This window comes from Corvus hawaiiensis, chromosome 2 (genome assembly GCF_020740725.1).
Source record: "Corvus hawaiiensis isolate bCorHaw1 chromosome 2, bCorHaw1.pri.cur, whole genome shotgun sequence".
NCBI lineage: Eukaryota > Metazoa > Chordata > Aves > Passeriformes > Corvidae > Corvus > Corvus hawaiiensis.
The window spans coordinates 19,959,141-19,983,971 of NC_063214.1; the positions used below are offsets into that span (position 1 = coordinate 19,959,141).

General features: G+C 56.4%; 1 protein-coding gene across 6 annotated transcripts in view; it reads left to right on the forward strand.

The window, feature by feature from the left end:
- NUMA1 (nuclear mitotic apparatus protein 1) overlaps positions 1-24,831 on the forward strand; it is a 25,420-nt gene continuing 589 nt past the window's right edge. Inside the window, exons 1-25 of one of the 6 annotated variants that reach the window (XM_048293667.1) lie at positions 1-311; positions 3,028-3,100; positions 4,055-4,143; positions 5,867-5,946; positions 6,665-6,747; positions 6,836-6,916; positions 7,196-7,280; positions 7,679-7,805; positions 9,205-9,359; positions 13,387-13,504; positions 14,957-15,074; positions 15,419-15,559; positions 15,896-16,018; positions 17,426-19,531; positions 20,229-20,270; positions 21,219-21,287; positions 21,390-21,500; positions 21,582-21,800; positions 21,901-22,046; positions 22,142-22,385; positions 23,129-23,411; positions 23,501-23,637; positions 23,749-23,973; positions 24,331-24,435; positions 24,519-24,686. In XM_048293667.1, the coding sequence (XP_048149624.1) occupies positions 3,059-3,100; positions 4,055-4,143; positions 5,867-5,946; positions 6,665-6,747; positions 6,836-6,916; positions 7,196-7,280; positions 7,679-7,805; positions 9,205-9,359; positions 13,387-13,504; positions 14,957-15,074; positions 15,419-15,559; positions 15,896-16,018; positions 17,426-19,531; positions 20,229-20,270; positions 21,219-21,287; positions 21,390-21,500; positions 21,582-21,800; positions 21,901-22,046; positions 22,142-22,385; positions 23,129-23,411; positions 23,501-23,637; positions 23,749-23,973; positions 24,331-24,435; positions 24,519-24,686 (5,097 nt within the window). In that variant the 5' untranslated portion in view covers positions 1-311; positions 3,028-3,058. The other 5 variants (XM_048293668.1, XM_048293665.1, XM_048293670.1 and 2 more) reach the window with 5 other exon arrangements.

Sequence of the window (24,831 nt, forward strand, 5' to 3'; positions counted from 1 at the left end):
GAGCGCTCCCCTTACAGTCCCACGTGTGTCCCGGACCCCCGCGTGTGTCCCGGCGACCCGCAGAGCGCTCCCCGCTGCAGTCCCGCTTGTGTCCCGGACCCCGCGATTCGCGGTCCGCCCGCCTGCGTGACGCCCCCAGCCCGGCGGCGCCCAATGGGCAGCAGCGGGGGCGGGCGCTGCCGTTCGAATAAGAGCGGCCGCGGCCCAGACCTTGTCGGCTCCGGTCTGGTACTCGACCATCAGTACGACTGCAGCCCCGGCGACCCCGGTGACGCCGAGGACGCCGAAGACGGACACGATCCTCAGCCACGGTACGAGGAAAGCTGAGGTCACCTGCGGGGAGGGGGCGGGCCCCGGCGGTTCCCTCGGCGGGGGCTCGGGGCCGCAGCGCTCAGCGAGGCTTTGCCACAGGCAGGCAAGGCGCGAAACCCTCGGGCCGGCGGGGCACGCCTGTGGCACAGCCTCCGTCTCCGGCCAAGCTCAGCGACGTCCTCCTCCCTAAGGACGGGGGTGGGTCCCGGCCGGAGCGTTGGGGCTCGGGCGTGTGATCCTTCGTTTCCCGGGTCTTGGCTAAGTCCGAGCCTTCGCCAGCGGCATTCGGCGGCCGCGTTCCTCGCGGGTTCCTCTGCTGCCCCCAGCGCCGGTTTGAAAGAACCCTCTCCTTCTGCCCTTCCTGTGCCGTGCTCGGGGCAGCTCCATCCTGCGGCCCCGAGCCTCCTCAGGCAGCCCAGACACTGCGGGGATGACTTCCGAGGGTTTCCGGAACAGCAGCGAGGGGTGAGCGTTCCTTCCTCGCCCGACCCCTGCCAGGTCCAGTTTGCGGCCCGTAGGGTCCGGTTCTCGTTGAATCCATGGCCGCGGGGTGTGTGCGTATCGGGGGGAATTTTTCAGGGGTCAGCTGGGATGTGACTCCAGTGAGGTTAGAGGGAGACGTAGCATCGGGGGCCATTCTTTGCCGAGCCCCCGGCTTTTCCTGAGCTGCGCTGGGGCCGGGAGCGGGTCTGTGCCGGCCCCAGCAGTTCTCCGTCACCCGGGGCCGGGGCAGGGTGATGGCAGTGAGCGCGTCCATGGCCAGGGTCGGACGATTCCCCTTCCTCATGGCGCGGCGCCGGAGGTTTCTGTGCTGTGCGCCTTTAACGAGCGCGGCCCCGGCGCGGTGACGTGGGGTGGCCCAGGGCCAGGAAGGGGAACCGCCGCCTGCCAGCCCCGCCGAAGAGAAGCTCAACAACTTTTCTTTTGTGCGTGGCCGCTGGCTCCCTGATCCTCCCCGGCTTGCCAGCGCTCATGGCGGATTAACCCCAGCTCGCCGACGACGGCCGCGCGGCCCCGGTAAGGCCCCAACAAAGACTTTCTGCCTCTTCCTTGTTTTGTTTTCCACGGGGCTGGCGCGGAGGAAGGGAGGCGGGGGAGGCGAAGCTCAGCTTGCCCAGCTCCGCCGCCCCGCCGCAGCGTAGGGCTCCCGGCCCGGCGCTTCGCGAGCGCCCGAGGTGCGGGTCCCCGGGGCCGCGGGTGGCCGCGTCGGGCTCGCCAACATCCGGGCGCTCGGGTCGGCGGCTGCTCTCTCCCTCCGCCCCGCGCTAGCTGCGGGCCCGTCCGTGCGCGGGGGCTGCCGTGGGTCGCTTACCCCGCCTGGGTGCTTCCCGCAGCCGAACCCCTGGCCTGGGACAGCCCGGAGCCCGCGGGTGCGTCCCCCCGGCACGTTGGCACTTCGGGAGCTCCGGAGCGCGGGCTTGCGTAACGCCGTGCTGTGACCGGAGCGGCGGAGGGGAAAGCGGGGAAGGACAATGCCGCCGCGGCCGCCGCCACCTCCGGGGCTCGTTCCCCGGTCCCCAACGCCCTCCTGCAGCTGCTCTCTTCGAGGATGCGGCTGGAAGGCGCTCACGGCTGCTGGCGGGCTCCCCAACCACTTCCCGCCTGCCATCACGAATGGCACGTCCTCACGGAGGGTCATGGCGTTGTCTCAGATGTTCAGGGTGGCCAGTGTCACCAGTGACGAGCCAGGCTGTGACCGCGGCAGGAGCAGGTAGCCCTGTCCGTCCGGATCTCATGCCAGGCACGAGCGTGTCTGCAGACTGGTTCCAGTAAAACCCAGCTCGACGGTGGTGGAGCACGGTTTTCTCCGAGGGTCTGCATCCAGTGCTGCACGAGTGCTTTGCCCGCTGCTTTTGGGTGGATTTTTAGGGAGAGGTCCTGGCTGTGTCACCGGGTGGAGGGACAGTAGGTGCTGAGTGACCCAGCCATGGGACAAGGAGCTGGGTTTTAGCCAAATTGGAGAGAGGACCTGTCCTGCTGAGGATCCTATGCTTCCCAGCTGGACTGACAGCAGTGGGAGCTCTGTAGTCCCCAAAGCCACCATGACTGGTTGGCTGTGCTGTGCTGAGCAGCTGCAGATCCCTACCAGGCCCCTGGCCCATCATGGCGGGGGTGTCCAGATGCAATACAGGGTAAGGAGCCCCCTCCTCATCTGGGTGACTTTTTGGCTCCCAGCAGTCCCCTCCCCTGGAAGACTACCAGGGTGGCACTGGAGCGTGGAGGCAAAGGTCACTGTGAAGGGGACCTGGCAGTGATCCCAGATCACGTCAGGGCAGCTCATCCCTGCTCCCACCCAGTGCAGCGATGCCCAGCGAGCTCCCTGTGCCCCCAGCAGGTGGTTCTTTGACCAGCAGCAGTGGGAAGGGGAGCTGGCAGCGCTTCAATGGCTTGGCCACTGCCTTGCCAGGCAAGAAGTGTTAGTGACATTTGGAGGTGAGAAGGGAGGGAAGGAGGCACGGCAGGAGGATGAGGAGCCCGAGCAGCAGTTTTCCGTTGACCCCTTGTCAGGATCCTAATCTGTGGGAGTAGACCTGGCTGCCGCTCAGCATTGCTCCCCACTCTGTGCCTGTGGGGAAGCAGGAGGATGCTGGCTGCTCCTGCACAGCTGGCCAGATGCAGGGGCATGTCCTCCCTTGGTGGGCACAAATGCCTGGTGCTGGGTGCATAATTAATTTACCTTTTTTATCACCCCCCCACCTTTGTTGGTGTCTTTAGGTCTAGGCAGTGACCTGGCAGGCTGGCCACAATGTCTCTTCACGGTGCAAGAGTTGCTGCTCTCCTTGCTTGGGTAAGTCCCCCCTCCTTTGCTGGAGCTCACTGCATAGGTGGGATGTGCTGCTGGCAGCATCAGGGCACAATGCTTGGGCTGGTCACGGGAGGGATTGTGGCTGGGGCAGGTCCTAGGGTAGCCCAGTTCCCACTGGTCCCGGGCAGGTGGGTGTTTGCAGGAGAAACCTTGCTCACCCTTCCTGTTGAGTAACCAGAAATGCTGGAATGGCTTGGTCTGGTCATGGAAACTGCCTGGGAGATGGAGCTGAACCTGAAGCAGGCAGCAGCTGTACTATAAAGGGGTTGTTGTATCTGTCTCACAAAGCACTGCTAAGTCCAAGCAAAGAATCATAGAATGGTTTAGGTTGGAAGGGACTTTTAAGCTCATTCAGCTGGAATCCCCTGCCATGGGCAGAGACACCTCCCACTAGACCAGGTTGCTCCAAACCCCATCCAAACCTGGCCTTGACCACATCCAGGGATGGGGCAAGCACAGCTTTTCTGGACAACCTGTGCAAGGGCCTCACCACCCTCACAGGGAAAAATTTCTTCCCAATATCCCATCTAACCCTGCCCTCTGTCAGTGGGAAGCCATTCCCTCTTGGTCTGTCACTCCAGGCCTTTGTCCAAAGTCCCTCTCCAGCTCTCTTGGAGTCCCTTTAGGTGCTGGCAGATGCTCTAAAGTCTCCTTGGAGCCTTCTCCTCTCCAGGCTGAACACCCCCACCTCTTCTAGCCTGGCTCTAGAGCAGAGGGGCTCCAGCAGCCTGATAAATGGGACCTGTGCCAAACTCACAGATGTGGAGCTGTGGGGCTCATGTTCATCTGTTCCCTGGGCAGGGGTGGTTGGAAGGGGTGTTTTTACTCTCACACCCAGACGAATCTTACTGTCCCCTGCCAGGACTGGAGGTGGTGGGTGGCACAGCACAGTGTTGTCTTGGCTTCTGCCTTCTGACTGTCCCACCCCATTTCTAGGTGAACAGCACAAAGGTTTGTCCCGATCCCCTCAAGGATCTGTCCCAGCTCCAGGACTGTAGTGTCTTCATCAGAATTATCCACAAAATGTGAGTATGGGTAGCTGTATGCACATTTCAAATGACCCAGCTAGGTCTGGGCTGCCTCCTGGAGCCATGGCCTTGGCCCCCAGGAGCTAAGGGGCTCTTTTCTTGAGCAGGGTGGGAGTGGGGGTCTTGGGGTATTCATTCATTCCTCCTCTGGCATATGAGATGCTGTGATCTCCATCTCCTGTGTGCCACTCCACAGCTGGGGTCTGCCTGCAGAGCCCTGGGCAGAGCTATTTGGTCCCACAGAGCTGCCCAGGGAGTGTTTTGGTCAGAGTCCTGTCATTTCAGACTTGTTATCACATCTGGCACTAACATCTAGGTTTGCTCCTGGCATTGAAGAAAAGACCTGAGTGCTGCTGCCAGTGGCACAGGGATTCCTGCAGCTGCACAGGAGATTATTCATTTCCGTTGATGCTGCTCTGATGAGGGAACAGCCCAGCAAGTTTTCCTGAGTGGCAGCCTTGGGATCCTGAGGAAGCCTTGTATCTGGAAAGCAGTGTAAAGAATGACAGTTTCTGCCTCATGAAGTGCTTCTGTTGCCTGTGGATGTCAGGCTCCTGCTGAGAATAGTGTGGTTAGGATGGAGCCTGTTTGCTCCATCCTGGGACCTGAGGTGGATGGGCAGGGGTGGGAGGAATGCCTCCTTCAGAAATTGCATTCGTTGCCTGGGAGCAAGGGGCAACTAAAACCTACAGACCATAATGGCCATCAGAGGTAGGATGAAGCCTGGTGGTTAAGGAGCTGGCAAAACAAATTGAGAGGGTGTGAGGCTGCCATGCATTGCTTTTGAACCCTTCCGGTGGGAGGCTCACTGGGAGCCCGTCTGCTATAATTACCTCCTGCGCGGGGTAAGAAGAGCCTGCTTGGAGCAGGGATCTGCTTGCAGTGGGTGGGGAGGAAGGAGCTGCCTGCACCGCAGATATATTTAGTCAGACCTGGTTAATCTCCTGGGTCTGTGCTCCAGCTCGGATTAGTAGGGATCCCGGTGGCGTGTGCTCTCTAAGGAGGCCTAGCCATTGCTTGATAAAGTGGGGTGGCAGCAGGGCAGCCACCACAGCAGCTGGCTGAGCTGCGGAGCTCCCGGTGGCACCAGGGGAAGTCCGTGAGGAGGGGCAAATCCTCGTGTCAGCCCCTGTCCCGGGCCAGGTTCCTGGTGTTGGCACCTTGGGAGTAAGTGCCAGTACTGAAGCAGTGCTGGTCAAGCATGATTGGTGTGGGGTTTCAGCATGCTGTTTCTGGGCTGCAGTTGGATTCAATGATCATTGTGGGTCCCTTCCAACTCAGGATATTCCGTGAACTGGCACCTGCTCAGGAAGAGCGTAGTTGCAAATAAGTGCAAGAGGAAGCTTCAGCCTCCCCAAAGTCCAGGAAGAAAAGCCTGAGGCTCCATGTATGGACTGGCCCCTGTGGTGCCTCCTGGCTGGTGGGGCCACCACAAGCTCCCTGTGCTGTGCTGGATGCCAGGGCTGGCAGGCAGAGGAGGAAGCAGTGCCGGGGGGGCGTCGGCTGCCCAGCTCCAGCTGCTTTCCCAGCAGGGAGATTCCAGGGCATTCCGCTCCCATGCATGGCACGGCCGCCCCTGGCTCTTCTGCCCCTGGTGCGGGGGTGGAAGGCAGAGCAGTGCCCCAGAGCCAGCCCCAGGCTCAGTGAACCCTGTTGCACAAAACTTGGCATTGGTCTAATCCCTCCAGTAAGAGTTAACGCAAGCCCTGCACTCTTCCAGCCACGGGAGCAAGGAGGGGGAGTCTGTGCTGGACCAGCCGCTGCCAGAGAGGATCTCCTTCATCCATGGTTTCCTGCAGAGTAAGACTCTCCGCTGGTGCTGGGGAAAGCAACTGCCCCTTCAGTGCTCCTGACCCCTGAGGGGGTCTGCTCTGCTGTCTGCAGCTTCCCCCTCCACAAAGTGACCCCCCCATGCTGCATCGGCAGCTTTGTGAGATGCCAGCAGCTTTCCTGCAGCAGCCTGTGGGAGGGAAAGCTTCCTGATGGGAAACTTCCAGATGGAAATCCTTGCCAGAGCCTGGGTTCAGAGCATAGGAGGTCCTGGGTGTGAAGGGCAGGGTGCCAGTGGCTGCTCTGGTGATGCTGCCTTGGAGCAGTTTTCTTAGTTGGGTACCTGGACTCAAGCTGTTCAAATCCCAGTGGAAAACCTTTACCCAAGCAGAAATCCTGGGAGGGGAAATGGGAAGTACCTCACACTCTTGCTCAGCCTTTCCTGGGGGCAAGAAACCATATCCCACCTCATATCCCACCCTCCAGAGATGGAACTCTCTGTTTGTGCTGATGTTGGAGGGGAGATGCCAAGTTGGGGAGGCTCAGATTTAGGGTGGAGTTCAAGGGAGTTCTATAGAAGTCGGTCAGAGTTAATTGCCAAGGCTGACCACTGGGATCTCAGCCTATCCTGCCCCATGTCCCTTCTCCTTGGGGATGCATTACAGTGCCCTCTTGGCCATGAGTGTCACATCAGGGGAGGCAGTGTTCCCAGTGGCACCTGTATGACTAGGAATTCTTCATGTTGCAGAGCTCTGCAGACACAAATTGGCTGCAGAGAACCTGGTCTCTGCACAGAAACTCCTGGATGGAGAGGAGCTGGCACTGGCCAAGGTAACTACGTGGCATGTTTTAGTCCCAGCCGGCACCAATGTGCTTATGACTGGCCTGGGGTCAGTGGTGCTTTTCCTGCCTTGCTCAGGTGGCTGTGCTGCTCCTATATCACACCTCTATGAGCTGCAAGAACCCTGGGGACTGGAATGAATTTGACTACAAGACCCAGGTAATCCCTTTGGGGTTCCTCGTCTGGATCTGGGGTGCAGGGGGAAGCAGCAGTGCCTTTGAGGGGAGGTGGTCCGAGACTTGCCCTCCTGGGTCCCATTGAAAAAGTGTGGAGTGGGCACTGTGGTGCTCTCTGGTTTTGGGCTATCAAAAGCTTGTGGCAGCAAGTGTGGGCACCGGCACAGGCAGGCAGGGAGCTGCCCACTGCCTCACGCCTATTGTGGTTGCTGCCTTGTGACCTGCAGAAGAGCTGCTAACTCTGCAGCTCCTCCCAACACAGGCTGAACTGGCATCGATCCTCAAATTTGTGCTGGATAACGAGGAGTGCCTGAATGAGAATCTGGAGCCATTTCTGCAGAAGAAAGGTGAGTGCTGGGCCCTGGCTTTTCCTCCTGTTTGTGCTGCTGTACCTGCCCGGCCATAAAGGCAGCTGCACCACCTGGATGCCCTCAGCTACAAGACAGCACCCTGTAAACTCCAAGAGCAGGGCTGCCTTAGAACTGCTGGCTCTTCCTATTCAGCAGTACCTCAGCCTTTCCCTGGAGGAGTGGAGCAGGTAGGATGCTGACGGTCTCGCGGTAGCAGAGTGCTTGGGGAAGGGCTGTGGAGCTGGAGGGATGGGGATGTAGGGCAGGTTTATGGCTTCCTCAGTTGGGCTGTTCCACCCCTACTGGGATTTGTGGTTCCCATGCCCCTGAGATTTCAGCTGCTCAGCCCCTCAGATATTAAAGATCCCAGCCTTTTTCTCCCTTTTTATTTCCAGCAGAGCCATCCTCGTCCAGTATGTCCAGCAGCAGCTTTGAGGAGCATTCCCCACTGTCCCCTCTCCCACACAAGCGAGAGGTGCATTTCCTGGAGCTGCAGAGGATCTCCTCCTTCCGCAGCACCAAGTACGTCCCCTGCCTCCTGGCTGCCAGGGGGAATGAGGAAAGGGGGGAGTGGATAGGGTGGCTTTTGGGACCCGCAGATGTAGCCAGGCTGCATGCTGACTCCCGGAAGACCCTGTTCTGCCTTGGTGCTGTCCTGCTGTACATTGCTCTGGTGTGATGTGGATGGTGGGGGTGAGCTTTGGCTCTAGCTCCTTTTAGAATCATGGAATCATTCAGGTGGGAAAAATCCTCTGAGACCATTGAGTCCAGCTGTCCCCCTGGCACTGCCAAGGCCACCACTAAACCATGTCTCCAAAAACCATCTACATGGTTTTTAAATCCCTCCAAGCATGGGAACTTCACCACTGCCCTGGGTAGCCTATGCCATAGCTGGACAACCCTTTCAGGGAAGGAATTTTCCCAATATCCAACCTAAACCTCCCCTGGAAAAGCCTGAGACCATTTCTTCTTGTCCTGTCCCTTGTTACCTGGGAAAAGAGACCAACACTCACCTGGCCCTATCCTCCTTTCAAGGAGTTGTAGAGAGTGATAAGGTCCCCCCTGAGCCTTTTCTCCAGTCTGAGGTCCCTCAGCTCCCTCAGCTGCTCCTCATCAGACTCATGTTCCAGACCCTTCCCCACCTCTTGTTGCCCTTCTCTGGACACACTCCAGTACCTCAGTGTCTTTCTTGTGAGGGGTCCAAGACTGAACCCAGGTTTGGAGGTGCCTCAGTGCCCAGCACAGGGGGCAAGTCACTGCTTTAACCCTGCTGGGTCACTGCGAGGATGCCCTTGGCCACCTGGGCATGCTGGTGGTGGTTTTTCCACAGCACTTAGAGGTTGGCATTAGTACAGTCAAGAGGAGGAGCATGGCTCAAGTGATTGGCATCAAAGTTTTTCCTGTGAACCTGATGCCAAAATGATTTTTGCTTTTATATTTTCTTCATATATATTCGTAGCTCTGTAGACTATTATTGTATAGTTATATAGTTCCTAACTGTCTCCAGTATTTTTCCTGCCCCCATAGACAGAAAGGCAAAACACATTCCAAAGACCCTCTCCTAATCTTAATTCTTCTGGGAACCAAGGACAAGCCACCCTCCCAAGACACATTCCCGTAAACAACTGGCAAAAGGGGGGCTCCAGAAGAGGGTTGAACCAGAAGGGGGAGGAACTGATGCCTTAAAAATCTAGGAATAAAACAACACACATACAAGACAATTTTAATATAGGAGGTAATATAAAAGCTGGTCTTTAATTGGAGGCCTCCAGGGGCAAATATGGAAAAAATGGTTTTTAAGGCATCAGTTCCTTGGGGAGCCAGGCAGGAGAACCTGCCCCAGAGATGGGGGTAGCAGAGTGGTCTGGCTGCATGGGGCCTGCACTAGCTCAGGATAATCCAGCTCTGTGCCTCCCTCCAGCCTGCCCAGCACTCCATCTTCGCCCATGGGGGACATCATGCAGACCCCCCAGTTCCAGCTGCGGCGGCTGAAGGAGCAGCTGGTTTTTGAGAGAGAGAACCGGGAAGAGCTGGAGGTGGAGATGGCGGAGAATCACAAGCTCATCATGGAGAAGGGTGAGTCACAAGCAGGATGTCCTGGGGTGCAGGTGTCTGTGGGGCACACATCTCAATAGCCAGAGATCTGCCGGGATGAACCACACTTCTCATAGAGATATGCTGGAACTCTGTTTATTCTATTGTCAGACCCGTAGTTATACCCTAATTCCCCAAGCACGCATAAGCAAGCTCCCTACTATTGGGTTACAGCTACTGTTCACATGGCCTTTAATAGCAAGCGATTGGTTACAGATTAATATGCACGCGACCTAACTAACATAAGTTTTTATCTTTCTATGGTCAGCATCCCCCTCTCCAACATCCTGTCGGCTTGCCACATCAGCATTGCTCCTCTCTTTTTTCCCTAGTCAAGGACAGTTCACTAATACAGCTTGGATTGTGCACGTACACGTCCCTGTTCACTCAGCCATTTCTCTACAATTCCCCCTTTTTCTTCTTGCACAAGCCAAGCCCGATGAACAACTTTCTCTAAAGCTTTCTGTATGCACGCAAAAACACAACAAATTATTATTGCTACAATTACTAGTGTAGCTAGCAGACGTAATCCTTCTTGAACCAGGTTTCCTAACCACCCTGTCAGACCAAGCGAGGACAGCCACTCAGAGAAGCTGTCTGTATGGATCTGTATCTTTTGAAAAGCATCCTACAGTTCTGAGAGCTGTCGATGGATATTCTGGGAATGGTCTGACAGGTTCATACAACACATACCTTCAAACTCTTTGCAACCATAGCCGTGAGCTAGCAATAAAAATTCAATCGCAGCTCGATTTTGTAGCATGCCTAATGCTATCTACATCAGTTAAAAGCTCATTTAATATATGGGAAGTCCTATTAAATTCCTTTTCTGACCAACAGGCCAACTTTTTCGGATTGTTATAGCCATGAGCTGCAGCACCCCCTGGGTTAAAAATAGCCAATGGTATAAATGCACTCAAACTCATAATATTTACCTTATCATTACAGTCTTTATCAAACATGGAAACACTACGCTGGTATCTATTTCGCATCCTATTTTTCCAGCTTTCTGATGCCGTAATGTTTTTCCATGCTCGTATAGAAGGGGCAAACATAGTTAGCTTTCCCGGGTAGCAAGGACCCCCAACTGGACTATGCAGAATCCCATTCCATGCTCTATCTCCGCATATCAAAAACACTCCAGGAGGTAAAACCTTTCCTCCGGTTGTGTCAATAGACTCAGCTCCTCCCAACGTGGCCGGCACGTTCCAGCCTCCAATGGAGCGTCCTGATACATTCTGTTTCCGTGCAAAGGAGGCATATTGCATTGGAGGCACCACATTGGAACAGTTGGTCCATGGTGTTACATTAACAAGCGTACTGGGAAAGAGGGACCCATAAAGCTGTAGCTCTTGAAGAGGCAAGGTTGCATTTTTTGTTAAATTGGCGATAATACGGGTTTGCTGCAAGGAGTGCTGGTAACTAGACCAACAACCTAAGCACTCGCCCCGGTTTCTTTTGCTTTGCATTTGTTGCTCCACTTCCTCATTGATTTTCCCTATATCTGTCACCCATTTTTGAAACGTGCCCTCGAGTGAGATCCATGGCACGCCAATTAGACATGTGGGAAATGGATCTGCTGCCGACCCCATGGCCAGACAGAAGTCCGTCTGGTTCGCCTGGTGAGCCCATGTTACCCACACATTTTCTCTTTCTGACACTGAAGTTATCACAGCTTTACTCAGGGTGAAAGTACTTGAGAGGAGGAGCCACATGTAGGGCACCATGCCTGGGTTACAGTGGTCTTTTTACTCACTTGCAGACGACTGATGGCTTCCTTCCCTGCCCACACTTCCAAGCTTAGTAAAAACTTGTGTGGATCCCTGAATGAGCTAACTCTAATCCATTGTGGTGGAATTCCGAGCACGATAGATGCACACTGCCTAAAACTTCTTGTCTCAGGCACTTGATAACATTCTCGGCATAAACTACCTCGCTTATCTACATTCCAAGTTCCCCTAATAAGCTCTTCCCCACAGCCCCCACAGCACAAGCTCAAGCACAAGCTATTATACCAGCATAAACAATTTCTGCGGCAATTAGCATGCACACTCGGTGACTGTTCTCAGACTCCGAGTGGTCGTCCTAATGTGAGGTTGTCAGCCACCAAGCGAAGGTTCACTTCCCAAAGGTTGGGAACATCTGCTGTACGTGCCACGTCCTGGCTCAAAGTCGGGAGGTGGAGCGGAGGGCTCGACTCGAGCCCATTCCTGTAGTTGCAGGGCCGTCTGGGCCACACCCTTTCGGGACTCGGTGGGACCCTGTTGTGGCTCGTGCTTCTGATGGAGCTTCTCTTCCATAGAAGACAGAGCACAATCAAAGTGTTGTTTCATTTGATTCATTGCCTCTTCTACTTGACGAGCCCATCTTTCCAATGCTTGTGGGTTCACACAAGATCCTGGGGGATGAGCACGTAGCTCATTTGTCACCTCTGTCATTGGTATGTCATCATCTGGCAGAGGAACAGTCTGTGGCTCCGCCTGAAAAGCAGTCTGTGGCTCCGGCAGGGAAACAGTCTGTGGCAGAGAAACAGTCTGTGGTCCGGGATGGATCTCTGCGGAGGGGGCGGGCAAGCAGGGTAGGGGCGCGGCTGACAAGAAGGTCCGCCCGCTGCCCCGCCCATTGCCTGGCCGACTGTAACTTCCGCGTTTGCCTGCAGTTTGCTCTGAGGCGCGGTGGTGGTAACTTCCTCTTGTGGCTCTGATTGCAAGAGCTCTTTCTCCTGCTCCCGCAGGAGCTCACTGACAGTCTCAAAGTGCTTCTCTGCTTTCTGCCTTTTTATCGCGCTCGGGCTTTTAAACAGTCCACTCAGCCCTCTGCGCTGCGTAGTTCGGGCAGGAGCGACAACCCCAGCCGGTGTTGCAATTGCCTCCACCGCAGCGGCAGCTACTTTTGATTCGGCTTGCATATTTTTCAAGGCATTTATAACAGTTCTCCAGGTGGGCCCTAAGTTTGTCATTTCTTTCCCTTTTCACTGGATAGTACAGTCCCAGAGGTGATCCCCTACTTCACTCGGCTGCATCAAAGAGGAGGGGGGGGACTCGCAAATGTCCATGCTCCCGCGCCCATAAAACGAGCTTATTTATATCCTTTTCCTTGACCTCCTCCCCTTGCTTAGCAAAGATACTGAGGAGTAATTCCTGTCCTGCCGCAAACTCTAAATCCATGCTAGCAGGGTATGACAGAGGGAAGGTAGCGACCCTTCTTACCGGCCTGACCGACATCCTTTGACTCGTGGTCGACACTCTCCACCTGCAGTATCTCTGTCGCTCGTCATCGTCACCCTCCTTTTGGTGATCGGCGAGTGTATCTTCCTTGAAGGAACTGTCCCTGGTTGGGCGCCAGAAATAGCCAAAGATCTGCCGGGATGAACCACACTTCTCATAGAGATATGATGGAACTCCGTTTATTCTATTGTCAGACCCGTAGTTATACCCTAATTCCCCAAGCACGCATAAGCAAGCTCCCTACTATTGGGTTACAGCTACTGTTCACATGGCCTTTAATAGCAAGCGATTGGTTACAGATTAATATGCACGCGACCTAACTAACATAAGTTTTTATCTTTCTATGGTCAGCATCCCCCTCCCCAACATCCTGTCGGCTTGCCACATCAGCATTGCTCCTCTCTTTTTTCCCTAGTCAAGGACAGTTCACTAATATAGCTTGGATTGTGCACGTACACATGTCCCTGTTCACTCAGCCATTTCTCTACACATCTCTCCTTATTTCTCTGACTTTTCTGTTTTGACCCCACCACAACTCGGCTCAGGCATAGTCCATCCTGCCAGGCCTCAAGTGAGACTCCAGGTTCCTCCTTCCCTCTCGTATTCCCTTATATATCCTGGGCAACAAAAGCCATGACTGAAGCAACACCTATGCTGAGCAGCACCACTGGTAGCCTGGCTCTTGGATCTCCTGCTGCAGGTTTCTGTGCAGAAATGCTGTTGTGGGGGCTTCAGGTGGCATACAAAGTTGGTAACAAGCCCTTTCTTGCCCACTTCCCCAGATGCTCAGATCACCATGATGCAGCAGCGGATCGATCGCCTGGTTAAGCTCAACGAGAAGCAAGCTGAAGACCAGCTGGAGCCCAAAGAAATGGAGGAGCTGAGGGAGAAGAATGAGAGGTAGTCCTCCAGGAACATCCTCTCCTTCCTGCTAGGCGGGACCTTGTCACTCCCACATCCCCAGACCCCATGTTGTCTGTCTCTTCCCTAGCAGTACATGAAACGGGAGAAAGCAAACCTTCTTTTTGTTCCTCTGCTGCTGTGCCCTGGGGAGAAGACAGCAGGCACAGAATCAAAAAAGGGTCTGGGTCAGAAGGGACCTTAAAGCTCATTCAGCTGGAACGCCCTGCCATGGGCAGGGACACCTTCCACTAGACCAGGTTGCTCCAAGCCCCATCCAGCCTGGCCTTGAACCCTCCTGGGGCAGCCACAGCTTCTCTGGGCAACCTGTGACAGGGCCTCACCACCCTCAGAGGGAAGAATTTCTTCTTAATATCCCATCTAACCCTGCCCTCTGTCAGTGGGAAGCCATTCCCTCTTGGTCTGTCACTCCAGACTCTTGTCCAAAATCTCCAGCTCTCTTAGAGCCCCTTTAGGTGCTGGCAGGGGCTCTGAGGTGTCCCTCAAGCCTTCTCTACTTCAGGCTGAACACCCCCAAGTCTCTCCCAGCCTGTGTCCAGAGCAGAGGGGCTCCAGCAGCCCTTGGAGCGTCTCCTCTGGACTTACTCCAGCAGCTCCACTTCCTTCTGATACTGGGGACAGTATCAGAAGTAGCTGCTGGAAGCAGCTCTGCAGGTGGGGTCCCATTAGAGATAAGCAGAGGGGCAGAATCCCCTCCTCCCTTGCTGCCCATGCTGTGGGATCAGCCCAGGACATGGCTGTGCCACTATCGTGCTGCCCATGCCCTCAGGGCAGTTATGGCCTGCAGCCCATTTTTATTGCAGTGGGCAGGGATCCAGTCCCAAACCACGCAGCCTGTTCTAACAGCCCACTCTTAACCCAAATCCTGCATGGGAGCAGCTATTCCTATTATGTGAAAAGGGTATGCTGTCCATGTGGCTCTCACCTGCCCTGGAAAAGGGGAAGCTTTCAGGGTGATCCTGGAACTCCTGACTCCAGCCCCGTTCCCAGGCCTTCACTTTGATCCTATGTACTGGGCTTCATCACACACTTGAAATCACCTGTCACACTGTGTCCTGGTGTTTGCCCTGGCCCTGTGCCATTGTTTACTCAGGAAAGGCATCCCAATCGCCACTGGAAGTGTCGTGTCTTTTTTGTCCTTTCCTCACATATGTCCCTTTGCAGGGGTGTGGCTGGAGTCCCACAGCTGCCTCTGCCCTCAGTTTGGAGTGGTTTGGCTTCTGCAAAGCACAAACATTGCTTATCTCTTCTCTGCTTTGCCACCTGTTGGGACCCAGTTTTAGAGCTGGGCTGATGGTAGAGTCACAGCAAGGCATGGAGATCCCTTGGAACCTTTAGTTTCCCTGGCAATATCTAGCATCACTGATTCCAGGTGATATCCTTGCCTGCCTCCAGGGTGCACCCTCTCCTTAACCACCTCCTTTCCCACAGCCTGGTGGGGCGCCTGCACGAGGCCTTCAGGCAATGCCAGGACCTGAAGACTGAAAAAGCACAGATGGACCGAAAAATCAACAAGCTCTCAGAGGAAAATGGGGATCTTTCCTTCAAGGTACGGGGTCCAGTGTCCTCTCCGTGTCCCCACAGCCCAGATGGTTGTGATGGAACCCGGGGGGGAGGATTTGATGGCAGTGCCGAATGCTGGGATGTTTATGGTTCTGCTCATGCGATCTTTGACCCAGTGACCAAGCCTGCCTTTGGCGCTGGATCCTGATCCAAAGAGGAACTATAGTGGGGGACTGGGGACTGGGTGGAGCTGTCTGCCTGTGGTGAGCACCCAGAACCCAGGACACCCATGTGTGCTGCAGCTCTTGGGAATGGGGAGTAGGCAGAGCCCTGGACAGCAAAGGCACACTCTGACCATCTTCTGGACTGGGGGGGATTTTCATTTGGCAGCTGCGGGAGATCGCCAGCAATATGGTCCAGCTGCAGCGAGCCCTGAATGAGCTCTCGGAGGAGCACAACACTGCCATGGCACAGTCGCAGGAAAAGCAGCGACAACTGGAGAAGGAGCTGCATGCTGCCCTGCAGGATAAGGTCAGGAGGCCCTGGGAGTGGTGGGTGCCCCCGTGTAGCTCCCCCATAGCCCCCCCAGCTGGGGGCCATGCCAACTGCAAGCAGGATGCAGCAGCCAGGAGCTTCCTGCCCATTTGTGCCAACACACGGGGAGAAGCTGTGTAACTGCCAACTCCTGTGGGAAGCCTCTCCCTGTTCCTAGGAAGGGTTCCCCATGGTGGAACAGTTTGCTGACCTTGCAGTGGGGAGAGACAAAGCTGCTGGAAAAGTGTGGTGTCATTACTGACTGGGTAACCATGCCTCTCCTTGCTTGGCTCTTCTGCCTCGCACCGTGCTCAGTCCTGTCTCTGTCCCCAGAAATGCTCAGAAGAGAAAATCGAGATTCTACAGGGAAAGATTTCTCTGCTGGAGGACCAGCTGGCCAAGCTGGAGGAGTGCAGCACCCAGGAGAAGGGAGAAGTCATGGGGGACGTTTTGAAGGTACATTGGGGCTCCTGCAGCAAGAGTTTGAATGGTAAACTACTCCAGCTGGAGAGAGCAGCAGGTGCCAGGAGATGCATGGCAAAGCCATGTGGGGCAGATCCTGCTGCTCTCTGCTGCTGGATAGGGGATGTGGGGCTGAGCACTCTGCAGGGAGCCCCTTTTGGGCTGAATTTGCAAATACTGCTCCCAGGGAGCTGCTGGCTCCCCCAGCCTCCCACATGACTTGGTTGTGAAGGGAGTATCTCCTGCATGGTGAGAAAAAGGTGTTTGGTCCAAGGGAGCAGAGTGGCACAAGGCTGAGGGAAAAGCAAGGTGCGCTGGGGGGGGTGATGGGAGGGAAGGCAGGCACTGGGCAGCTCCCGGTGGGATGCAGCACGTGGGGCTCTGGTGAGCATGTGGGCTGCAGCTTGAGTGACACCTGGGGCTGCATGTTTTGTCCCTATAGTAGTCGGACCTTGGCTGGGCAGCAGGCACCCACCAAGTTCCTCTATCACTTCCCAGTGAGACAGGGGAGAGAAAAATAAGATGGAAAAGAACTAGAAGGTTGAGATAAGGCAGTTTACTAAAGCAGAAAAGGAAAAGTGAAAGTTTGTGTGTGCATAAGCAAAGAGAAAAGTTAATCTCTACTTCCTATCAGTGAGTGATGTTCAGACACTTCCTGGGAAGCAGGGCTTCAGCACGTGGAGTGGTTGCTCCAGAAGGCAAACACTAAAATAACGAATGGCCCCTGTTTCTCCTACGTCTCTTAGCTTTTATAGCTGAGCTGACATCATATGGTGTGGAATATCCCTTTAGTTAATTTGGGTCAGTTGGCCACATTGTGTCCCGTCCCAGCATCTTGCCCACTCCCAGACCCCTGATGGGGGGAATGAATAGCCAGAGATCTGCCAGGCTGAACCACACTTCTCAGAGATATGATGGAACTCCATTTATTCTATTGTCAGACCCACAGTTATACCCTAATTCCCCAAGCACGCATAAGCAAGCTCCATACTATTGGGTTACAGCTACTGTTCACATGGCCTTTAATAGCAAGCGATTGGTTACAGATTAATATGCACGCGACCTAACTAACATAAGTTTTTATCTTTCTATGGTCAGCATCCCCCTCTGCAACATCCTGTTGCTTGCCACATCAGCATTGCTCCTCTCTTTTTTCCCTAGTCAAGGACAGTTCACTAATATAGCTTGGATTGTGCACGTATACATGTCCCTGTTCACTCAGCCATTTCTCTACAGGAATGTTAGAGTTCATTTTCCCTTAGAAGCTCTCACAGTGCTGTGCTTTGCATAGGTAGCAGGAAAGGTGTAGATACCACACTAGTGTTTTGGCTACTGCTGAGCAGCACTATCTCTCTGTCTCAGTCAGACCTAATACAGTCTCCCTGCTCTTCTCTTTGCCAGCTGGAGGAGCTGAAGCAGGAGCTGTCCAGCCTCACCGCCAAAGGAATGCGGCTGGAGGAGGAGAAGCAGCAGCTGGACAGCCTTGTCACCAGTCTCCAGAGCTCCCTCTCTGAGAGCCACCGGGCCCAAGAGAGGCTGAAGCGAGACCTACAGGCACAGGCTGCTGAGGGGCAGGCTGAGCGGCTGGCTGCCCTCAGTGTCCAGCACGAGGAGACCCTGCGGGAAAGGGATGCTGTCCTGCAGCAGGTCCAGCAGGCCAACGCATCCCTGAGCAGCCAGCTGCAGGCTGTGGATGAGGAGAAGGCTGCACTGAGCCACAAGGTCAGCGAACTGGAAGCCCAGATCCTGGAGCTGGGTGCCCAACGGCAGCAGGGAGTGGCAGTAGAGGAACTGAAAGCCCAGCTGCAGGAGCTGGAGGGCAGGCTAAAGGAGAGCCAGCAGAGGCTGTCTGAGAGGGAGAAGCTGGCCCGGGAGAACAGCCGCCTACAGGAGCAGCTGCTCTTCCTGGAGGAATCCCTGCGTAACACTGAGGGTATCTTGGAGGATGAGAAGAGACGGGCAGCTGAGTGCCTGGAGGGCAACCTGGCCAGAATCGCTGAGCTGGAGGCAGAAAGACAACAGCTGGTTCAGGAGCGGGAGTCAGCTCTGCTGGAGCGGGGTGAGGAGCTGGCCACACGCCAGGTGCTGGAGGAGAGCCGGGAGCAGCCGCTGGGAGCCTCTCCTGCTGCCCGAGGGGAGGACGAAGAGTGCAGGCGGCTGAAGGAGGAAATGCAGGCGCTGAGCCGGGAGCATGGCCGGGCCTGCCAGCAGCTGCAGGCTGAGCAGGAGAAGGTGGCTGCGCTGGAGGCCCAGGCGGAGCGGCTGGCTGGCCTCCAGGCTGACCTGTCCAGCGCTCAGTCATGGGCGAAAGAGAAGGAGACTGAGGAGCAGAAGCTGAGGGCTGAGATTTCTTCCCTGCAGGAGAAGATGGCTGTGGCAGAGCAAACAGCAGCCCAGCGCGTGGCCAAGCTGGAGGCGGATGCCCGGAGAGCTGCTGAGGCACTGGAGGGAGTCTCCCAGCAGCTCTCCCAGGAGAAGCTCAAATCCAAGGAGCTGGAAGGCACCATGGAGCAGCTGCAGATTGCAGAGAAGGAGCTGGTGTCCCTCCGCTCTGCCGTGCAGGAGAAGGAGAGCTGGAAGGAGCAAGTGTCCCAGTGCATCCAGGAGATGGAGAGGAAGAACAGCCTGATCAGCAGCCTGGAGCATGAGGTCTCCATCCTCCATCGCCAGGTGACAGAAAAGGAAGGGGAGAGCAAGGAGCTGAAACGCCTGATCCTGGCTGAGTCGGAGAAGAGCAAGAAGCTGGAGGAGAGGCTGCGGGTGCTGCAGACAGAGATGGCCACCGCAGCCTCCCGTGCAGCTGAGAGGTGCTCACTGATGAAGGTGGAGGTGCAGCGGTGCCAGGAAGAGATGGAGAAGCAGAGAATGACCATTGAGGCCCTGAAGCGGGATCGCCATTGCCAGAGCGAGCGGGAGGATGAGCTGCGGCAGGAGGCAAAGGTCTGCCAAGACAAGTGCCTACAGAAGGAGCAGCTCCTGGCTGCCCTGCAGCAGGAGCTTGACAGCGCCCGGGCTGAGCGTGCCTCCCTGGAAAGCCAGCACCAGCAGGACCTGGAGCAGAGAGCAAAAGCCGTGTCCACACTGCAAGTTGAGCTAGCGCAGGCCAAGCTGGAGGTGGCTGAGGTGCCGTCACTGCGGGAGCAGTTGGCAGAACAGGACCGGGCCATTCAGCGGCTGCAGGCTGAGGCAGCAGAGGCAGGGGCACAGCTGGCAGGGCTGCAACAGGCCAATGCTCGGCTGGCTGAGGAGAACCAGGGGCTCAGCAAGACTCGCAGCCAGGGGCAGCGGCAGCTTGAGGCGGAACTGGGCCAGGCCAGGGAGCGGCACATGCAGGAGCTGGAGCAGCTGCGGGTAGCATCTGAGGAGCTAGTGAGCAGCAGCAGGCAGGAGGCTAAGGAGGCAGTGCAGAAGCTGGAAACCATGAGTAAGGAATACGAGAGCAGCAGAGCAGCAGCCGTGGAAGAGAGGAAGAAACTCCTTCAAGAGAGGCAAAGACTGACAACTCAGGTAGGGTCCCACTCCCAGAAGAGAGGCTGTGGGTGGGGGAGCCCTCCTGGAAAAGGGGTGTGTTTGGCTTTCTGCACACCCCTGAATCCATGTCCTGCTCAGCACAGGGACTGGGGGTGTGGGACACTCCTAGGTGTGAAAGGGACTGACTGTCACACTGAGGTGCTGGAGTGTTTCCAGAGAAGGGCAGCAAAGCTGGGGAATGATCACCAGTCTGATGAGCAGCAGCTGAGGGCATGGGGGGGGGGGAGGGGGTAAGGCACTAAGCCTGGAGAAAAGGAGGCTCAGGGGGGACCTCTCCCCTGAAAGGGTGAAACAGCTCCCTGAAAACAGGGTGCAGCCAGATGGGGGTCTCCCAGGTAACTTGTTCTCCCAGTTAACAAATAACACAAGAGGAAATGGTTTCAAGTTATGCCTGGGGAGGCTTAGGTTGGATATTAGGAAAAAATTCCTTCCCTGGAAGGGTTGTCCAGCCAAGGCACAGTCTGCCCAGGGCAGTGGTAGAATCCCTATCCCTGGAGGGATTTAACAGACATGTGGATGTGGCACATGGGGACATGGATTAGTGGTGGTCTTGGCAGTGCTGGGGAAACAGTTGGACTCAATCTCAGAGGGCTTTTCCAACCTAAGCCTGTGATTCTATGAAAAACAGCCTATGTGCCGGCTGTGTACTCACCTTTACCTTTTATGCTTGCAGGTGGAGCAGCTGGAGATAATCCAGAAGGACCAAACAAAGCAGGTAACACACACCAAGTGCTGGCTGCTCAGTGACAGTGCACAGCCCTCCTTGTTGCCACTTCCCACTGGAACCACCCTCTCCACTTGTGAACTGGTCACCATATGGACCCAGCCATGGGGCACTTGGCTCCGGGTCTCAGGGCACCTTCACCCCCAGGGGAGGGGGTAGGAATTGGGGTCCCAACCTGTCACCTGCCCCTTCACATTGGTGTCTGCCACTTGGCATGGCTTCTCACATGCCCCATGGCAGCACACGCAGCAAGTGGCTGTCAGGAGCATCCAGGACTCCTCAATGTAGGACTGTCACTCCTGTGATGGCTTCCCCTTCCCCTCCCCCATCCCCTTTAACCAAGGCCCAGCTCTTGGCACAGCTGGTAGGAGCAGCTGTGCTCAGACAGCATGGGCCAGATGTAGCTAGAGCAGCATTGATCTCAGATATGGTAGGAGTTAGCACTTGGGAAACAATGCTGGAAAAGCCCCATTTCCCTGTCTAGTCCCAGCCAGAGTTACCCAGGACTCTGCAGAGGCCTTGTGGCTGTGACCAGGGGCCGGGGCCTCCTCAAGCATCCCCTGGAGCAGGGAGAGCATGGCCAGGCCAGAACTTGCAGCAGCTATCTACCTGTGTCAAGAGTGCTGGGTAACTTGTGGGACTCCAGGCCGCAAGCATTGGGGCACTGGGAACTTACACTGGCTTTGCTTCCAGCACGTGGCTGTTCCTTACACTTGGGTAGTTCCAACCGACCTTGCTATAAGGACTAACATGGGGTGACTGTCACCTTGCCCTGTCCCAGGATCTTCCTTGGCAGTGGGTGGTGCTGAACAGTCACTGCATGGCAGGAAATTTCCTCGTCGTGCCCTAGAGCCGGCTAGAGAGGAGGGGATGTGCTCCTCCGCAGAAAGATTGTAGTTTTGTGCCTGGAGATGGTCTCACCAAGCCATGTTCTTTCAGGTGGAGGAGCTGAGTAAAAAGCTGACTCAGCATGAGAAGGCCACCTGGACCCAGCAGCAGAGAGTTAAGGTAAAAAGGGATCAAAAACCTGGGGGCTGAGCCCTGGAGCTGTTGGAGCTACCACGGGGCTCACCTGGGTTGCCTCTAAGCTGGTCTCTCCCCTGCCCACAGGCACTCGAAGGGGAGCTGCAGGCAGTGGTCACCAGCCATAAGGAGAAGGTGGCAGAGCTGCAGGTGCAGCTAACCCAGAAGGAGCAGGCAGCTGAGTACTACAAAGGGCAGGTATGCTGGGGGCTAGTGTGGCCCCAACTGTCCCTGACACTGCTGGGAAGCTTGACAGGATTCCTCTGCTTGACATCCTAGATGGAGAAGGCAAAAAGTCATTATGATGCCAAGAAGCAGCAGAACCAGGAGCTAGCAGAGAAGCTGAAGGCCATGGAGCACCTGCAGAAAGAGAACACAGAGCTTCAGAGCAAATCAGAGAGGCTGGCCAAGGAGCTACAGCAGAGCATCCTGCAGGCCAAGGAATCTGAGATGAGCTGCAAGAATCTTACCAGCCAGATCCACAGCCTGGAAGCTCAGGTGGGCATGGCATAGTGGGGCTTTACCCTCCTTGTCCTCGTCTCCATCACCACCTCACTTGGACGATAGATCCATCCATTCCTCCCTGCTTCCCATCCAGGTGGAGGTTGCCAAACAACAGGTGCGGGAACTCGGCAAGTTCCAGGTGATGACTGCCACAGTAAAGGGACAGGAGACTTTCTGTCAGAACGTGGCCGACCAGAGCACTGATAGCCTCGATGAGGCACAGCTGCTTGACTCCACCAGGTACCAGATTGATCTGCTTCCAGCACCCCAAAAATCCATTGTTCCTGATGGCCTGGTAAGCCTTCTGGTGCTACCCTCATCTCCTGTCTCTGCAGGAAGGCTACCAGCTCTCAGTTGGAAGTCTCAGTGGTGCAGTCTGACAGTGAAGAGTCACTGCTGTCTCAGCGGCTGCCCCAGAAGAAGTCGTCCCTGGAGAGTCTCCACTTCACCCCCATCCTCCGTGAGACACCATCGCAGCTGGAGAGCAGTGCCAACTCCCCGGGTGACTTCTCGCTCAGTTCCGGGTGCAAGACCCGCTCAGCCCGGCGCCGCACTACCATCAACATCACCATGACAGATGTGAGCGGGGGCCCCTGCTGGGGAATGCAGGGATTGGGAGCAGCACTGCACAGGGACCCAGCATGCTGGGAACAGAAAAGCTGAACACGACCTGTCAATGTGCACTGGCAGCCTAAAGTCAAACTGTGTCCTTGGCTGATCCCCAGCACAGTGGCAAACGGGACAAGGTGGGAATTCTGCCCCTCTGCCCCACTCTGGTGGGGCCCCACCTGCAGTGCTGCCTCCAGCTCTGGGACCAACATCAGAAGGACATGGAGCTGCAGGAGCAAGTCCAGAGGAGACCACAGAGATGCTCTAAGGGCTGGAGCCCCTCTGCTCTGGAGACAGGCTAGAAGAGCTGGGGGTGTTCATCCTGGAGATGAGAAGGCTCCCGGGAGACCTTAGACCCCCTGCCAGGGCCTAAAGGGGCTCTAAGAGAGCAGGAGAGGGACTTTGGACAAAGGCCTAGAGTGACAGGACAAGGGGGAATGGCTTCCCACTGACAGAGGGCAGGGTTAGATGGGATATCAGGAAGAAATTCTTGGCTGTGAGGGTGCTGAGGCCCTGGCACAGGTTGCCCAGAGAAGCTGTGGCTGCCCCATGCCTGGAAGTGTTCAAGGCCAGGTTGGATGGGGCTTGGAGCAACCTGGTCTAGTGGAAGGTGTCCCAGCCAAGGGAAGGGGGGGTGGAAGGAGATGAGCTTTAAGGTCCATTCAGCATAAGCCCATCTGTGATCCCCTCATCTCTGAATTTTTCTCTCCCAGAAACAGGCAGAGTCTGAGGAACTGGTCTGCATCAAGAACATCCCATTGGCTCAGTCCACAAAAACTTCTTCCCCTGCTAAGGGCCATCTGCACTCAGATGCCTCCACCCGTTCCCTCACCAGCTTCCCCTCCCAGGAAACTCCTATGAAGCTGGAAACCTCCTCCCCAGGGAAGATGCCTGGCACTTCAGCACTGTTGGGCCTCCCTGGGTACCGGCCAGTCACCCGTAGCTCCCTGCGCTTGCAGGGGAGCAGCAGCTCCAGCCTCGGTGTGTGTGGGCAGGGTAGGCACTTGGGCTGTGGGGTTCTGCCCTGGCTTGAGGGGTCAACTCTTACCTGGGATCCCCCTCATCCTTCCCTGCTTTGGATTTAGGCCGGAGCACCATGAACCTGGGCACATGCCAGGAAGAGCCGGAGCAGCTGGATGACTGGAACCGCATTGCGGAGCTGCAGCGGCGGAACCAGGCCCGCCCCCCGCACCTGAAGACCAGCTACTCCCTAGAGAGAATGGTAAGGCGGGGGACAGGGAGGTCAGGCAGCTCTTTCTCCAGAACTGGAGTTTGGGAAGGGGTCTAGGAATGGACAGTGCCCCTCAGCAACATCCCCACATACCCTCCCCAGCCCTCCACCTCCGTGGGAACCATCACAGATGAGGAGGTGAAGATGGGGGACCCAGAAGAGACACTGCGACGTGCCAGCATGCAGCCCTCCCAGATCATCGCCGCCAGCAGCATGGCGGGTGGCCAGTGCAGCACCCAGGCCCCCACCCAGCCGAGCAGCATCACTACCCGGCAGCAGAGGAAGCGCCTCTCGGAGGAGACCCACCAGGGCCCTGACACCCCCCCGGTGAGCTCAGCCCAGCCCCCCATCACAGCACCCTACTGGGGACAACTGCAGGTGTTCCAGGTTTTGAGGGAGCTGCTGTGGCCCTGTGGGTAACACCCCCATGTGCCACATGTTCCCATTGATCCTGGATCCCAGTGCCCAGCATTCCCAGCATCCAGTGGTGTGTCTAGTACTCTTGATGCTCCCAGCACTGGCAAAGAGGCCATTCCAGAGGCAAAGGCCTGAGCCTTCTGTCTTCCCTGGCCACTGCCACCCTCACTCCCATCCCCACCCTGCAGCCCCTCAGTTCCCATTGCTGCCAGCCCCACAGCAGGGTGACCCCCAGATGACAGTACCAGCTGGTCTCCTGTTTTCCAGTCCAAGAAGCCAACCAGCTGCTTCCCACGGTCCCAGACCGCCCAGGACCGCAGTGAGCAGAGCAGCTCTCAGGTTACTCAAGAGAGTGAGCAGCCAGCCACGCAAGTAAGCTTCAGAGGGAAAAAGAGGGATCAGGAGGGACCCGTCTTGTCCTACCCTGAGCTGATGGTCCTGCCCCTCTTCCGCAGGCTCAGAGGCGCCAGTCGATGGCATTCAGCATCCTCAACACCCCCAGGGAGCTGGGGAGGCGCCTGCTGCGCCGGGCAGCCACCCAGAGGAGCACTCCCACACCCTCCACCAGCAGCGGCACCCGCCGCTCATCCCGCATCGCCACTGCCAAGTCTCCCAAGGGCAAGGTAGGTACTGCCTGAGCCCCTGGGCACACTTCTGAGCTCATGCTCACCCCAGTGCCCCCAACCCCTGCCCTGGGTTCATGCAGGCCATGGGGGAAAGGGGGACAGTCCCTGCTGTCCCTGGGGTGCCATGGCAACAGCAGGTCCC